Genomic DNA, 18,572 nt, shown 5'->3' on the forward strand with positions numbered 1-18,572 from the left:
ATCCATGTGTCTGTTACAATTTCAGAGCAAACTACATCTTTGACCTATAAGGTAGTCTCCCAGAAGACTGCAGTTTCAACTGATAAAAACAAGTCTTTACTGCTTTCAGAGTGGAACCCTGTGATTCTGGTCCCAGCACTTTGCCCAGCAGTCAGGTCTTCTGCAGAAGAAAAATTGCCTATTACTAAATTCTTCGTTTTTTCACCATTTTTCCCACCACCACCACTTTGAGTCCTCAGACCAGTGTAAAATAATAGTGACAGAGATTTCTCTAAAGTGTTTGTCTATTTTACATGATACATGAAAAAAAAAAAGTGGGGAGGAGGTTCCAAAACCCAAATAATTATATTGTTCATATTTTTCTCCCCAACTTTTACGTTTCTTGATAAATTTAGATATTGGGCCATTGCTCCTGGCCCACATGAGATGAACTGAACCATTGTCTGAACTGCTCAACCTTGAATCCCATAGGCAATAATTTTTTTTTTTCAAATTCCCTCTATTTCTCTTGCACCATAACTTACTTTTAACTAGTGCATGCATTTCCTAAGTGGATTTGTGATAAATTTATTTTACGGCCCTCAGATTTTAGATAACACTAATCAATTAATTTAGATACTTTCTGTGTTCTTTATAGAGATCTTACCTGTACAATTTATTTTTTACTGAAAAAAAAGCCAGTTAGCTTCTTCTCAAAAGAGTTAGCTTTTAATTCTGTGTGTTATTCTGGCACAATGAAAGGAAGAGAAAGAACATGACTTTTAATTCTAAAGTTGAATAAATAAGTTAACTACTTTTTTTAAAAAAAAATAAAAAGGTGAAACTGAAATATTATTGGAAATTTCTTCCAAAATGAAGCTGCTCTTATGTATTGATTAGTAACTGAATTTCTAGTCAGGTTTGTATTCAGCAGATGCAAGTATATGTAAGCATGTTTGATTAAATGGTTCATCAGATGCAGATATTTTTCGGATAATTTAGATCTTGAAGTAAGTTCACATGGTTTTGAAATCATAGAAAGTGAGGCTGTTTGTTAAAGCAAGCAATAAAATAACATTCCAAGTTCATAGTCTCATTTTACTTTTTGGGGAAGTTTACAGAGAAATTTTACTTCTGATCTTCCGCAATGCAAACTTCTGTATTAGTGCATGGAAGAATTCTTACCAGTAACTGCTGTTTCTATAGTAGCTTTTCCGCTCCTCATAGCAGTTGAATTTTGCATAGGATACTAAAAGTCAATGGAGGTGGAAAGGGGGAAAATTAAATTATTTGATATACCTTGTACATGGAAAAATGGCAATCAAGAGCAAAATTTGCACTACTTGGAAGGATGAGGTGTACACACACAGCATGTAAAATCATAGCTGTTGAGACTAATCCTTTGGGTGGTTAACTAGGGGGGTTGGTGGTCTCTCTCTCTCTCTTTTTTTTTTTTTTTTTTTTTGGTATTGTTTTAAATGGCCACTTTCAGATGGGACACTAACCAGGATCTTCTTCAGATCTTTTACCATTATAAGAACTTTTTGATTTAAGTGAAGCAACTACTGCACAATGCATACCCATACTGCAAGAATTCTAAAATAGTTAAGAAATACTGAAAACATTCAGGCGCCAAAGATGTAATGAAAATACAGTTTGATATGTATGTCCAAAGACCAGTTGACAAATCTCTCTTGCTGGCTTTGGAAATCTTAGCAGTTAAACTTCACAAAACATACACGGCCAGAGACAATGCTGAACAAATCTACATCTTTATTCTACTAAAGACTGAAATTCACCAAGAAGCAAGTTACGTGCCTAAATATATGTAAAAGATTTGGTCTGGTAGGTATGTCTGAGAGAAGTCAGTCCTCACAGATAGCAATCACACTGATTTTCATTGAACCTCCAATGTTTTTATAATTTCTGAGAAAAATAGTCCAAGAATTAGAAAACCTTGCTTAGATTTCAGAGGTACTTCCTACTTCTCAAATGAATGTCCTAACATGGATTATACAAAAAATGTGTGAGTCATTTTGCATTCTTCATCAAAGGTGTGGCACACTGTACAAAGATAAAAGAAAGATTGAAGAGCTCAGATAGAAAGTAGCACATATGTACCATATGTACAGTATGTACAATTGTATCCATATAGTATGATTGTTGATATTCAATTAGGTGCTTAGAGACTTCTTGCAGAGGGGTAAGCCCTATACTTCTGTTTATATTCCTGTAACAACCAGTGTTGGTGGCAAGCCTTGATAGAAAGATCCCAACAGGGTAATGCAGAGCAGTTGTTTATAGATCTCTCCTGGTGAAAAGTGATTCAACAGATGTGTGTTAGTAAGTATGTCACATTATATTGCAACAACTGGCAAATGAACTTGCAAAAGGAATTGTTTTCTAAACAACATTCAAATTCAGAGCAATTCATAGAGAAATTCATATTATCTCTGAGTAATAAAGTCTTGTTTCTGACAGCACAACTGTTACGTTTGTTAAATGGGCAAGGAGGGCACAGTCATCACTGAAAACACAAAGTTTCTAAAATGGGGTTATTCAGTATCAATTATTCCTTGCAACAGTTCATGGGATGGCCATATTTTTCTGCCTAAAGAGCATTCTATATCCACTAAGAATTCAATGAAAGTGCGTCAGCGGTAGTACTGCCTTCTTTTGATGCTTTTTATACATGTTCTCTGTATTTCTATACTACAGTGTCTTGTTTGGGTTAAAAGCTTTCTTTTTGCTCTCTCAACCATCATAAGCTCTTTCTTCACAAGTAGGGCTTTTCAGTACTGCTGAAAGAGTGTCTTCCAGCACTGCAGCCTCTTCCTTGAGGGGAGGTCTATCAGGGAGAGGCTGTAGCCCCTTGGTGAGACAAGACCTTGAGCTGTGGAACAGGCAAGTAGGGAGGAAGGACAGGGATCATGCTCTTCACAGTAGCTTTGCAATCTGGTGCTGAATGTGTTTAGGAATTTAAGACTTGCTTTCCACTCCCTGTTGTAATGGTTTGCTGATATAATAGTGATTTGTTGTGTACCTATTTTAACCTACTCTGGGAGCACAAAACTTTAGGTTCATATATACAGTCCCAGTGTACACTGATGGCTAGAAGAGTTTCATTATAGGAAGAGCATATCTCATGTAGCTTAATTACTTCTATCTATGAAAACTTTCCTTTGTATATGAGAGTCATCCTAGCCCATATTAGGCAACATACATACTGAAATTACAATGAAGCAGGAAAAAATACCATAGTCCCTCTGCAAGAATGATACAAATGTTCGTGAAGTGTTCCCTTTCCCAGAATACAGTCACAGAGTGTCAACAAGGTAATAATTAGCCCAAGATGTCACACAAACAGGGGATCGTTTAATCACAGCCAAAATGATTCCTGTTTGGAAGAAATTCTGCCTGTTTGTAGCAGAGCAGGAGGAAAGGTTGTTCTGTCTTTGCTTCTGAAATGACTCCTTCCCTTTTCCTGCAATTTGCTAATTCTAGGAAGTACACTTTTGGAAGATGGCTTTTTCTGTCCTGGTCACGTCTCTGTGATAAACCAGAAATGGTTCATTGCAGTAATTCCATTGCAACCTTTTAGACATTGTTTTGATAGATATGTGCTCAGCATCAGCACTTTGGATTGCATCGAATGAAATGTTCTTTTGTACAACACTCTAACATTCTACTTCTAGTAATACAGAAATATTGTTTTGATATATGTAATATCCAGTCTAGAGAAACCTGTTCTAAAATTATGTTAGCACACGATTTTGTTCGTGTTTTATTACAAAATATATTGCAACAGTGAAATGAAATAATGAAGTAATATAGCTAGTTATGTACAACTTACTATAGTTTGGAGGTAGTTAATGTAATTCACTAACAGAGTTTCCACTCTGTAATAAGAGGAGTGTTTCCACTCTTTTCCTGTAAAGAGGAAATGATGCCTAATGAGAATAGGACAGGCAGTAATGGTCTAAATTAACATGAGTTGGGCTTTCACCAAAGAATAAGAAAATTATTTAAAGAGTTATCGACCCAAATAGCTTCTAGGGATAGTCAAATCTCCATCAACTGAGATTTTTAAGAACTAGTTAAATGTTTTTAAATGTATATTTGTCTAAGTATAATCGATCCTGCCATAGAACAGAGGGATGGATTAATGACTTTTTTCAATTCGCTTTTATGTGGTTTTATTAGTCTCACACAGTCTTAAGGATTTAATGTTTCTATTTACCTTGCTATTGAATGACTTCTCAGCTATCTTCTTCTTTTTCATTTTTAGACACAGACATCAGTGAGTCTGGTATTTCTGTTAGAAGCACTGGTTCAGCTGCTTCTATGACCAGCCAAGGTGAACGAAAGAGGAGGACGCTTCCACAGCTTCCCAAAGAGGAGAAAGTGAATGAAAGCTCAAAAGCAAAAACTACATCTCATCAGAGATCAGAAATAGGTGAAAAGCAAGACACTGAACTTCAGGAGAAAGAAACTCCAGCTCGTGCCTCAGATGCTGACAGCAGAAGTATAGCTAAGTCAAGCAGAACGATGAATGGTCTTTCGCCCAAAGCTACTGGAGACAAAGGTTTTTCTTTCCCTAGCTCTTCTAGTAAAGAGAGAGTTGAAACTGGCAGAGAAACTTCTGTGGTGAAACAAGCTTTAGCAAAAATTCAACAACAAGAAAGAAAGGAACAAGGACACTGGACACCCACAAAACTATCCTCTGCAAAACCTGCTGCAAATCATGTTGAGACAGGTAGGGAAGAGATTGCTATGTCACCCAAAACTTCAGATACTCAAGACAAAGCTCCTGCATATGTTACAGATAAAGCAGAAATGAAGTTGGCACAGAGTGAGGGAAAAAGAAGAAAAAATGAGGAAACCATTAAAGGACAAAGTCCCAAAGCATCTGGAGGAGAAAAAAAGGAATCTTCAAAACCATTAGTAAGGCAAGGTAGCTTTACTATAGATAAACCTAGCACTAATATACCTATAGAACTTATTCCTCACATTAATAAGCATAGTGGATCTGCCGCCCCTTTAGCATCTGGAAACAGGATACGTGACAGAAGTGATTCAATGGACACTGATTCCAGTCTAGATACAACACTCATTTTAAAAGACACAGAAGCTGTAATGGCTTTCCTTGAAGCTAAATTGCGTGAAGAAAATAAAACTGATGAAGGTCCTGAGACTCCTAGCTATAACAGAGATAATTCCATATCACCAGAATCAGATGTAGATACAGCTAGCACAATCAGCCTCGTTACAGGTGACACTGAAAGAAAATCCACACAGAAGCGGAAGAGCTTTACAACCTTATATAAAGATAGATGTTCCTCTGGTTCCCCTTCAAAGGATGTTTTAAAATCTTCTGTGACAAGTGCCAGAGAAAAGATGGAAAAGAAAACTAAAAATCGATCTTCAGATGGTGGGTCTAGAGCTGAAGCTCGCAAAACTGTGCAATCCAGTGGAAGAATGAGACAGCCATCAGTGGATTTGACAGATGATGACCAAACATCTAGCGTACCTCATTCTGCCATTTCTGATATCTTATCATCTGACCAGGAAACCTACTCTGGCAAATCACATGGAAGAGTTCCTTTTGCCTCAGCAGATGAACTTTTACATTCCAAAATGGAAGGAAAGTCATCTAAATCAAAAACCTCTCCTGTTGCACTTGGGCAATCTAGTAAATCTACCACTCTTCCAAGACCTCGTCCTACAAGGACTTCTCTCTTGCGCAGAGCACGTCTTGGTGAAGCCTCGGATAGCGAGCTTGCTGATGCTGATAAGGCTTCAGTGGCTTCTGAAGTGTCCACTACAAGTTCTACGTCAAAACCTCCATCAGGGAGGAGAAATATTTCCAGAATAGACTTACTTGCTCAACCTCGCAGAACTCGACTTGGCTCTTTATCAGCACGTAGTGATTCTGAAGCAACAATAACTAGAAGCACTGCCTCATCTCGTACCCCAGAAGCTATTATCAGAAGTGGTGCAAGGTTAACATCAGCAGGAGATAGTAGTAAAGTTTCTGCTAGAACTCGAGCCAATAGCATTTCCCGACTTTCAGATTCAAAATCCAAATCTTTGGCTTCAGCTCATAATTCTCCCTCAGGTATGTGAGATTATTTGAACTAGTCTTATACAATACTAGATGTTTTGCATATTTGGAGGAGTTTTTTTTTTTTGAGGAGCAGTTCTTACAAAACATTTGTTGAGTTTTAGTTGATGCAGTCTTTCTCTTTGGAGGAAGAGGGTTCCTTGGCAGGGCTTTTGGATGTTTCTCACTTAAAATCACAAAGATGAGAAATTTTAAAGCTTTAACTGTTTGAATGTATTTTTTTAACTGGAAACCAGTAACAAAGAATTGCATTGAGACATTCAGATGTGGCAGCGCTGATTTGCATTAGTTAAAAAAACAGAGATTTTTTTGCTCAGGTCATAGTAGTAGAAGTTCAGAAAGTCAGCAGCACTTTTTACTACATAGAAGATATAATATTTGTTTGTAAGGTAGGCCTGTAAATATACTGAACAGCAAGTGTTCCCTTAGCATGTGTAGGATAATTGTATTTATAATTTAAGATTAGTTTACAAAACGGGAAAGGGCTCTGACCAATCTGATCTAGTTGAAAACATCCCTGCTCGTTGCAGGGGGGTTGGACTAGATGACCTATAAAGGTCCCTTCCAACCCAAACTATTCTATGATCTACAGAAGTGAGATCTGTTTGGTAAGAATAATAACAATGAAGTAACAAATGTAAAAATTAAACACAAACACTACCTAGCTAAATATCATAAAGTTAAGTAATTTATATTAAAATATTTGCCTGGCCTTGGAGAAGTTTCTGTTCTTTGTTACAAATCATGACGATTCATGATTTCATCATGATTTTGAAATCATGTTAATCTTCTATTGTGTGGTATTTCCTTTGCTATAGTATTATCTTATGTATGGAAGGTAAAATCTGTACAATCAAAATTTTAACATACTATTCTCTTAGAAGTTGTTGTAACACTTTAAGTGCAAGCAGTGTGAAAGGCTGCTAGTTTTTTTCCAACAGCAATATTAAATCAACCAAAGTAAAATGTAGTAATTCTAAGTACGTCAACTTTCATGTGTAATGAACATCTGAAATTGATGTCCTCTTGCTTTTGGAATTGTCATACTACCAGATTGACCTTATTTGAAGCCAATCCAATCTGAGAGAAAAAAAAAAAAGCTTCCAGTGCTGTGTGTTGCTACTGGGATTATATATTCTCTTTTACTGCTTCCCATTCAGTTGATACAAACTTCTGTGATACTTACATTTCCCACAGTCCTACTGCCCTTTTGTTGCTTGTATATCATAAATGTACCTTCTTAGCTTTCTTAGCAGTGCTTATTCCCCACAGAGGTATCTTTTGGCTGTGTCATTTATTAGCTGAATAGAAAATTCTGGAGAGACACAAATGGGCTGTTAACTGAACTATAAAGTTGAATCTGTTTAATATTATGACAGGTGACTACAAAGGTTAAAAAAAAAGGTGAAACTTCAGAGAAAACCTCTAGTCTTTCCTTGTAAGATATCATTGTAAAAGTAGCATGTTTTCATTTTTAATCAAAGTTTTAAGTTTATGTGTACAGCCTGAAAGGTGGCAACATTAGGTCAGGGAAGAGCGTCAGTTAAGACTGCTTCTATATGTTTACTGTAATAATTAACACTAGTTCACATTGTGATATTGCTAATTTTTGAAAAGATAAACTCCAGATGTTATTTGTCACTTCAAGTCTTGTGTTTTTCACAAACCTGTATATGGATTTTGTGTCCATGTGAACTATTGCATGCTTCCTAAAGTTTTCTCAGGTTGCTGCATTGTAGTGGTTTGCTGCTTCTGTTCAGGGGAGTGGGTGTATCTTTCTCTTGTGAGTCTACTAGTCTAGTACGGCCATCTTTGTTTAATGTTCATTTCATACTATGTTTTCAAGAGAGAAATGATGCCACCTTCCCATGAGCTACCCCCACATAATAAGCTAGGTATTTTAAAAAGACCGTTGTTAAAAAAATCTACAGTAGAAATTGCTTCTTTCCTGAAAAGCTTTATCAGTTTATATATCAAAATCAGGGAGAAACCTGTTTCAATGCAAAGGCAAAAATTGGAAATTGGGAGTATCTGACTGTATCTAAAGCAGTCAGATACTTTCAAAACAAAATCATGGCTTAATAAATCAGTCAAGTCTTGTTACGATGTAAGTAAAGAATATTATTACTACTGTTTACGGTTTGGAGTTCTGGATTTTGTCTGTATCTGTAAGCTTAAATGTATAATTTTTTTACTGGACTATTTAGAGTATCCTTTAGGAAAGTGGGAATTGCTTTAAAAGTGATGTTATCTAGTATATATAGGAGTATCTCTCCCCGTCCCGTCCCCCGCCCCTGTTATATATAAGCCACTACTCCAGTACATCCCCATTTTTCCATTAGCATCTTATAAAATGATGCTAATAACTAACCAATGCTTCAGGTTATTAATAATATTATTTATTATTCTATCCTTAGATATACATATTTAAAACGTCTTTGACTAGAATGTTACTTGTATGCAATATATACAAATGTAATGTAGCAGAAGCTTTTCAATGCAAAGCATATAATTCCTGAATTTAATTTTGTTTCTAGAAAAGTCAAAATTCAAAATGTGAAAAATGCAAAATTCAAAAAATTCTAGAACAGTCAAAAATTAACTTGATTCTAGCACTTTTGGAAATTATTAATGAAGCGCCTGACAAAAGTGCCTTAACTGTTTGAATGTGGTTTACTTTGGGCACATTTAATCAAGGGATAACAGTGATGTATTTTCTTCTATCCCTGGACCTAGAAAGACTGGAAAATGAATAATCATTACCAAGATAGGGTTTGGGTTTTTTGGTTTGTTTTTTTCTTTTACCAGAAGACTGGTTGCTGCTGAAGTGTTAAAAATGTTCCATTGGTCTTCTCATCAGAGTTCAGTTAATATTACCACATTGTACATCACTAAACATTGGCAACAGAATCTTGCTTCTTAAATCCAGTCTACCAAAGAGAAAATTATTTCTGCATTTCCCAAATGTTTTTGAATGTTCGAACATACATGCCTGTAAAAGGGGGGCAAAAAAAGCTGCATTCATTGGATTTTTTTATTGCCTTGTACTTCATGTGAATGAATTGCAGCGTAATAGCATTAAAATTGTCAGAGCTGTCAGCGAGTCCATAATTTCAAGGATCTTTTTTAAGCCTTGATACAGTTAAGTATTGCTTACTTTTAAATGAAAGGGTAGGCAGATAAATGGAACATCTTGGATGAGAATTACCAGCATTAAAGTAGTTACCAGGATGTTTCTGTGGTAGGAGGCTTGATAACTGACAACACTGTGAAGACCTGCGAAACAGAATTAGTAATTTTGTAGCACAAGCAACGAAAGATTTAATCAAGGCACTGAACCATTTAACAGTAGAGTGTGATCAATAAAAACAGAGAAGACCAAAGATGGTTTTTCACAATTGCGGAGGAAAATCGATGATATTACAGAATGAGCTATGTATTGGGAAAACGAGCAACCAGATCAGACCTAGTCAAAAAGTGCTAAGCTGTAGCTGTAAAATTAAGCATTGAGTCAGAACAGAGAGACCTTGAGCAACTAGTTGTGTTTGGCTGGTTTGCTGACCTAGCTGTCATTGCAAATAACTAGCAGGTAGGTTGATCAAAGTTTGAGCATAGAGAGAAAGTAATCCTTATTAACTGCTCCTTAGCATTACTGCACTACTGAGCACCAAATTTCAGAATCTTTGAAACTGATGAACCTCGAGAAGGCAATGCATCAATAAGAGAAGAGTATTTTATAAGGGATATGCTTAATAAAGTCTGTCCTCAGATCTTAAAAGTGTTAAAAGTGAGATTATGGTGTGTCCAGTCATTAAGCTTGCCAGCTTAAGGTGCTGTCAACACATTGTACTTCTCACAGAGTAGTCACAAAATTAGGTTTGTCTGCTGATTATTTTAGCCAGGTTTTTGGAGGATTTTTTAGTTATCGGTGCTGATATTCACAGTCTTTGGTATCTAAGATAACTAATTGCATAATAGCTTTCAGAAATATACGTAAACTACAATGACATTTTGGGGCTGCGTTATTTATGAGCAGTATTAAAATCATACATGTGCAAATGTATAGCTAGCTTAATGGGAAACATGCTTGGATATTGCTTGTCGTGAATCATAGAACTTTGAGATTTTTAATGTTAAACCTACATAACTTTTTCCCCATATTAATGAGAAATCCATTGATAATATATAAATAAACAACATTCTAAGGCCTTAAAATTTAATTGTCTTAAAAAATATGGTACTGTGTAGACAATTGTTATTGATGTAGTTTCAGTTAGTATCTCTGAAACATTTACGCGTTACAAAATTCATAACTTATGATTGAATGTATAATTTAAGAATCTTTTCCTGAAAAGTGTGGGTGGAAAAGAGGACCTAAGACTAATATCATCAATATATTTTATTTAAGCAAATGCTTCTAATCTGAATGTTTAAATACGAATTAACATGATAAAACGCTATTTTGTACACAGAGAAATCCAAGCTTCTCCCAGACCCAGATCCTGATGTTGAAACTTACAGTGGTAGAGTACTAGAAATCAAATCTGTTTCTGATACTTCACTTCTCATTCAATTTTTAGTTTTAAAAATATGACTACATATGCTCATTGTACAGTGCTGAGCTGCTGCACTTGAAAGATTTTAAGATAAAATATGTATTTATTTTGAGGTATATAATTTGAACTGGGACAAAGAATTTAAACAAAAATTGATAATAAAATACGGGCCCAACTCATAAAGCTCTTTGGACTTTGGTCACACATTGCTTGCATGCTGTTGGTGGGGAAATGTGCTTTTTCTGCTTATATTGTACTTCCCTAAGATTAAAACATGTTTGAAACCTCTAAAAAGAGAACAGTAAGTGACTGGAGAGACATTTTTATTTTTTTCAGTAAAGTTAGAATATTAAAAAAACTAGTAGAACTGGACATGATGTGAAGCCCACATTGAACCTGAAAAAAATTACACGAGCATATTTTTGTTTTCAGTGATTAAAGATGCATTATTTATATGAGGGAAGGGATGTAAGCTTATACACCAATGTCATATTCTACATACTGTAACCTTTGAGAGCATTACAAAATCTTTCTCACCTAAAAATTATTTTCATTATTTGTTGTTTATATTCATATTGATGTCTACTTCACTTGCAATTTTTCAAAATGTTTCAGGAGAAATCATTCTTACTTCTTGCATTTTTTTTGTAATAAAACAATATACATTACTTGAATCTATTTTTTTTAAATTATCAAGAGGTGATCACACACTTCTTAAAAATTTCTACAGTAATTATAGAGCCTCATGAATGTCAGTAAGTTTGGGGGACTAAATCCCCTGCAAGAATTTAGCAGGTTCTCATGATGAACATTCCTTTAGACTTCGTGATATCTCTTCCTGCTGGGAATGTTTCAGGACAGCATATCTGGAAGGCATTTTCTAGACTGTAGGAATTCATAGGGGGATGAGAGCCTCCTATTTAGTTTCAGCTCTCTAATACTCCAGGCTGTCTTCAGCAACATAGCTGTATATCCTTTATGTGCTACATGTGAAAATATATGCTTTTTGCTCTGAGGCCTGCAGTTTTTGTAGATGTGCTGCTGATTTTTGTAACACAATGTTAATTTTAAAATATTTTTTCTGTACTGTACATAATGCATCATCTAGGATTCTTACGCTTTCCTTATGTAAGCATGCATTCCAGGCTTGGTGCCAGCTCCATCCTTCCTTCATGTCTCTTCATTTTTTTCGTGTATCACGTAAATCTTGAACTAAACTTGGGAAAAAATCTGCAGAAAAAGTGCAATCTGACTATATACTTAAATGTTAATGAATTGGGCCCTTGTTTTGTAACACAGTTTGCTTGAGCTCATATACAGTTACTGGCTTTTACATGTTATTTCACTCATCATTATACAAAGAGCATCCATTTTATGTTTTTATTAATATTTATTATTTAACACAAATTTTGTAGCTTTCTTTTTAAGATGTAGTAAATAAACCTTTTGTGAGGTATCTGGGGATTGATAATGAATAGTTGTTTATTTTTGTGACGTTACTGAAATAATATTGTTTTTTTCTTATTAAAGATGCAATAATAATTCTCTTTTAATAATTAAACTAATTTAGTAAGTGCAAGATGGAGGCGCTTTCCTACAGATTATGCTTCCACCTCAGAAGATGAATTCGGATCAAACCGTAATTCCCCTAAACATACCCGTCTACGTACCTCTCCAGCCCTGAAAACCACGCGACTGCAGAGCACTGGGACAGCAGCTCAAAGTAGCAATACATTCAAACACAGAATAAAGGAACAGGAAGACTACATTCGTGACTGGACTGCTCACCGAGAAGAAATAGCAAGGTTGGTTTTAAAGGAGTGCCTGTAAAATAACAAACATTTGTACCCAAACAGTTATACAGGTACCTATGTAGGAGAAAGAGAACTAATGGGTTTTCTGTATCACTCTACTTAACATTTTCATTCACAAACTGGAGGGGTAATTTAAAATTCTTCTTATGACATACTGGCAGATAGAACACTCATGTTGCCAGCACATCTCTTTCTAATGGAAAATTTTAATAATTTCTGATTTATGACAGCCAGATCCCAGAATATTAACTTCTGGACGCTTTAGTAGGACTTGCAGAGGTACTTTGTGTAGAACTATTAGTTGCTAATGGTATATTTCCTGAGGCTGAAGTCTATCTGATCTTTACATACATATCAAGGTAAAATTTCAGATAAATGCATAGGTGACAGAGTGAGAACAAGTGATTCTGGCAATGAGAGAGACCATGTTCTCAGTTTTTTGTTTATCTAGACATTATTTCATGTTAGGTATTTTCTGATTTAAATCATATGTATTCATCAAAAAGTAATTTCTTTTTGTTGCGAGTCCCTGAGATTAGTATGGCAATTCCTCCATTATTGCTAATAGCACTGCTTCAAGTGAATCAAGGAAAAGGTAGTCAGTTCTACGTTCTGGTAACCAATTATTGCATATCATGTAATACCCAGGCAGTGAAAACTTCAGATACCTTGCACCAAATAAATAAAACTGTGTTAACATATAAATGTTATTTAAAACTTAGATGCCAGTGTTCCAGGTTCTGAACCTTTTCACAGAACTTAATTTGGAAGCCGAAACAAAAAAAGTGTTGCACTTTTAAAATTAATATTAACACTGTGGTCTTGCAGCTGTGAAGCACTGTGTTTTGCTTAGTGTGATTAATTTTTTTTCCCTCTTATTGGTAATATTTTTCAACATTTGTTTTTCTAGTGTGGTCTGTGCAAAGGGAAAATATTTAAGGGAGTCTGATAGCATCCTCATAAATCATGAAAGAAACATCTTCAAAGGCATCTTCCTAGAACATTTCTTTCCAAGAATCTGAAGTATAGAGATGGATATAGGGAGGAATGTGTGTGTATGTGGAAAACAATTGAAGATAGCCATAGCGTATTGCTTCATCTGCATAAAAAATGCTGCTGAACCTCTACTTCAGTGAAACTTCTTGGTACGCTTTGCTGATCTAGAAGAGATTGCCACTGGAAGTAATTGATGATTCAGTCCAAACTTATGCGGTGGTTAGGTTTGCAGGTTTCTTACTTCCCTTGGGCTTCTTACCATTTTCTTCATTTATATACTGGTCTTAAATTTGCTTTGAAGGCTATGTACTTAACCTACCTTTTTCAGCTTCTTTGTTTCTAATGAAAGTGGTGAGAGGCTCAAATCGGTATTGCCAAACTTGTGACTGTGTATAGAAATTTCACACAAACTGCATTAAATGAGCATATATAAGGTTAAGAAAGCTAGCAGTCAGCAGTTGAGAACTGCTAGACTGCTGTCATGTATTGTCACTGCTTCCGACACCAGTTTCCTTGGTTACCAGACGCCCGGCTCTAGGTCACTAGTTGATCCTTTCTGTGCATCAGTATCTCTTTGTACTGATTCACACTGTTGTTCCCATAGCTTTAAGTTTAACTTCTGTCCTTTATAAGATAATTTTTATCTCTGCTCCCTTTGCCTTCCTAACCATAGTCTACCCTGGGTTTTTTCCTTCTCAGCCCAGCTTCTATGATCAGAGTCCCTTCAACTCTGTTTAGAGTTTTGTAAAACAGGAAAAGATAGGTATATTATCTCATTAAAATTAGTTGATTTAATTTTTTTTTTTATTGAATACCTGACTAGATTAGGCAGGTGTAAAGGTAATTATTTCATAAAGTAAATGTGCAGCTCAAAGTAGCGTAGAGACTGTATGACAACTTCTCATTGCATCCATGTTACCATCATATTGTCTTTTAACTGGTCTTCCAAGATTGACCCAGTTTGCAGTTTTCACAGACTCTACAATTTACAGTTGTTAATAAAACTGAAAATTGAAAAGAGGTGTTTAAAAAAACTAATGGAATTACTAAATTTGAACTAAAACCACTTTGGCACAAGGAGAATATACACCCTCAGAATAAAAGAAGCTTCATATATATTTTATTTAAGGATTTTAAAGTATCATTAGACAATAAACTGACTCAGTGTAGGAAGTGTGACATGGTATACTAAGCATAAAAATGTTTTCAGTAATCCAGCAGCTCAGAACTATTACAGATATCTTAGAAGTATTCCTATTTCGTTGTGTTTTATCCTGATACTGTGGGTATTCTTTCACTACAGGTAAATAAGAACTAGAGTTCCAGGGTGTTGAAAAAGATGGTCATGCTCTCCCTATCCCAAGCCCTGTGTTCTCACCTTTTCCCTTGTGTTGGAAACTGTGTCTGTCCCTTAATGTAGCTATGCAGCTGTGGGAGTTTGCTCACTGAGCAAATCTAATAGCAACATTTCCTGAAGCCAGTTGGCGGGGTTTAGGGAATTTGAAGCTAAGTTTAGTTTTCCCTCCCTGAATTGATTTGCCTTGTATGATTGCTAAGTCTGATGCAGAAAGCAGTAGAAACCTGCAAGGCAACCTACAGTTGCCACAGTATAAATAGTGTGTACCTAAAGCCTAAGTCTGTTGTCCTTGATTATGCACAACATACTCCTTATATTTAAGCAATACTTCCTGTTTCTAAATGTTAATGTAGAATGACTTGAAATCTTCATTTATGAAGAGTCAGGCTCAGCTCTCAGCTGGTTTCTAATTTTCTTTTTCATGATGCTTTTTGTTTAGTGCTCTATCTATATTGTTTCTACAGAAACATTATTGAGTACTGACTGTAGCTTACTGTAACATTGAAACTAATTCCAGATTTATTTTTTCACTTGACTAGTGTTTGATGATTGTCTAACAAGTTGCGTGCCATTCATGTTAGAGTTATTTCTTATGATATTTTCAGGATTCATTTGAATTCTTTTAAATGTAGACATCTGACATTTTACACGATTGCTTGGTAAGAACTCAATTGAAGTGGCTGTAGCATGTTGACACATTGTTGATTTCTGTGGAGAGTTAAGTCCCAGCTGATTGATACTACTTTTCATTATGGTGTTTAATGACATTTGTCTTCTGGAGGATTTACTGATAATTGAAATTTCCTGGGATCTGTTTTTTTCACAACTATTCATTAAATACCAAAATTTGTCCCAGAAATTCATATGTGATTATTAGCAACTTTTCTGTTTAAGAAAAAAGCGAGCTGGTTGTGTGGAAAAAAGGAAGTAGGTGCTCTAGTATCTCTACTACTCAGAATATTAGCTCAAACCTTGGAGTTCTAATGTAATGTATGTATGAGAACACGAAATACAAATTAAAATTGACCCAAAAGATGTAGTAATTAAGTAACTAATGTAGTAGTAGGCACATACCATATTTCAATTTATTAAAATGATTAATTGACTTTGTTTCTGCTTTAATGTTCCAGTCTTTGATAGTTTGAGTTCGGAAATAGTGTCTTGAGTGGTCATGGGTGATAGCTGCTTATTCTTCTACAGCTTTATCCCAAGTATATGTGTATCTGTGCTACACAAGGTTGCACTTTATTGTGGGTTGCTGATGGTTAGCCACAAAATCCGGTGTTGGAATTTGACTGGAAATGTCTCTAATTGTGTTTGCCTTTCTTAAATTCTGCTCACTCGGTCTTAAACTATCTCTAGGTCAATGGTGTCCATTCTTCTTGACTTGAAGACAAAGTGAAAACAAAGAGCAGAAAGAAGCTCACCTTTAACACGCACTGGCCAGCATGGTGTGCATCACTGTCACATGGCTGTGCAACTCCTTCCCCTTAAGTGGCAGGTGCTGCTGTTCACAGAGTCCTTGGTGGTGCAGAATTAGCACTGTTGACTTCTATGCCTTCACTCCTTTCAGACGGAAGTATGAAAGGGGATCACTTAGTGGGCTGCTCTGAATTCTAGCTCTTCTGAACTGCTTGATCTAAGCTGGAGCTTCAGGGTGCTGTAGTTAGTAGGGGGCTTTTAGCTTTTCCTTTGCATCAGGTTTTTTTCCCTCCTTCTTTTGGGGTGTCCTGGAGCGGAGTAGCACAAGCAGAACTAGGCAAGTTTCCTTCCTGTGCTGAGCAGAATGGACAGCAGAGCTGTTTGTTGATGCGACGGATCAGAAGAAAGGAAAAGGAATCTTCAGCTGAGAATTCACATGTATTTATGTAGTGCCATCATGTCCAGGTTTTTGCAGGCATATTCTATTTTTCCAGCAAGAAAGCTTGTCTTGATTAAATTCGAGAATTTAGGATACTGGTTTGGAATTTCAGACACATAAGCAGCTTCATCTGAGCAAGCTGCAGGGCTGCCACATAATCAGAGGTCCTGAAGAAGTTCTTTGCAAGTAGGTAAACTGAGGTATAACTTAAATGTGTTCTGGACATTTCAGATTTACTGTATGTATGCAGGTCATCTGTCCAGTATTTTCAGCATATTTCCAGTGCATCCCGTGTGTTGCGTTTACTGCATGTTGCACACATCTGTGCCTGGGAATCCTAGAAAGATACAAGGATGCTGTGTCTTTTGAGATTGCCTTCTACCTTATTCGTCTAGAAAGGCAAGTTATTCAAAGCTTCAGTTAAAAATTTGCTTTTATGGTACTACAAGTAAACTTTCAGTTTAGAAGGGCATACACATTTTCATAGCACAGTTATCAGGAACTAAGAAGTTCAAAGGCTGCAGGTGGGGCTCTACTGATCCAGAAGTATTTGTAGGGGAGAATGTAACACTCTCTTTGTTACTAGGATCAGTCAAGATCTGGCTCTCATCGCACGGGAAATCAACGATGTAGCAGGAGAGATAGATTCAGTGACTTCATCAGGCACTGCCCCCAGTACCACAGTAAGCACTGCTGCCACCACCCCTGGCTCTGCCATAGACACTAGAGAAGAGGTAGGAGATCTTCATGGAGAAATGCATAAGGTTCTTCCTTTTCTTTATTTCTTTTGCTTTAAGCATTTTGCATAGCCCTTTTTAGTTATTTCCACTCAACCCGTATGCATGATCTCTACATTGTTTTTTGATTTAAAGTTCCTTTACATTTCGACAAAACAACCCAGAAATTATTCTACGAATGCAGCTTGTCAAAAGAATGCAGACTATCTGTCTGTCTCTTTTTTTCCACGAAACATAGGACAAGATAGTTATTTGTTTCTTACTTGTATGTAGCCTTAGATACCGTTGGATAGTATCTAAGTGCATTTAAAGATATTAGTGTGTATGCACAAATATATGTAAATGTATACATTTAATACTTTCCGTAGCTATTAAAAACAAAAAAGTCCCTCTCTTCATAAAGTTCATAAAGTTTCGCATTCTGAACACTGAAATACTTAGGTACCATCAGTTAACAATTACTTTAGATTTTCTTTCTTAATAACATTGTAAAAACTGCCTTGAAATAAGTTTGCCTTGTGCTTCTAATAATTCTTATTTTCTTTTACTATCTCTGGTGTGCTGTTCTGTGAAAATATTGACTAACTTGTTCTAGTAACCATCACAGGTCTAATGCTGGTAAACATGTTAATCTGAGTCATCACTTTCTACCATATTACAGTTCACCCTAATATGTTGTAAATGTTTACTGCATTTTTTTCTTCATAGTATTCCTTTCAAAATGTATTTATTCATTTTTGTGTGCATTAAGTTTGGTTAATACATTAGTTTAGTGTGTTTAGTATAATATTGTCTTTTTCTGTGGAAAAAAAGATATAAACAGTGATAAGAAATCTGTGAGTTGTGTACTCAGAAAAATTGTAACTGCACTCACATAAATTTTGTTTTTAATTCTCATGGACTTATGGCTAAATTTTAAAGTAATAAAGTGCTCATTTTCTCAGATCCAGTTATATCGCTCTGATTTTTATATTACTAGATAATTATTTTCCTTCTTAAAAAAATATTGTACAGTATGTACGTACTACTGCAGGTGGCAGTATCTCCTTTAAGTAGGTACAGATGTTTCTGTAACACCATGACTAATCTGGAAAAAACCCTAAATTTGATAGTAACGTGCTTAATTCCACAGATATATTCCATTAATC

At 35.7% G+C, this 18,572-nt stretch overlaps 1 protein-coding gene across 6 annotated transcripts in view; it reads left to right on the forward strand.

Moving 5' to 3' along the window:
- The window catches only part of CEP170 (centrosomal protein 170), a 105,588-nt gene that overhangs the window by 73,488 nt on the left and 13,528 nt on the right, over positions 1-18,572 (forward strand). For 4 of the 6 annotated variants that reach the window (XM_054194951.1, XM_054194955.1, XM_054194952.1 and 1 more), the window contains 3 exons: positions 4,268-6,097; positions 12,230-12,464; positions 17,274-17,451. In XM_054194951.1, the coding sequence (XP_054050926.1) occupies positions 4,268-6,097; positions 12,230-12,464; positions 17,274-17,451 (2,243 nt within the window). The remainder of the gene's footprint in view (positions 1-4,267; positions 6,098-12,229; positions 12,465-17,273; positions 17,452-18,572) is intronic. The other 2 variants (XM_054194953.1, XM_054194954.1) reach the window with 2 other exon arrangements.

The sequence above is a fragment of the Rissa tridactyla genome, chromosome 3 (assembly GCF_028500815.1).
Source record: "Rissa tridactyla isolate bRisTri1 chromosome 3, bRisTri1.patW.cur.20221130, whole genome shotgun sequence".
Taxonomy (NCBI): Eukaryota; Metazoa; Chordata; class Aves; order Charadriiformes; family Laridae; genus Rissa; species Rissa tridactyla.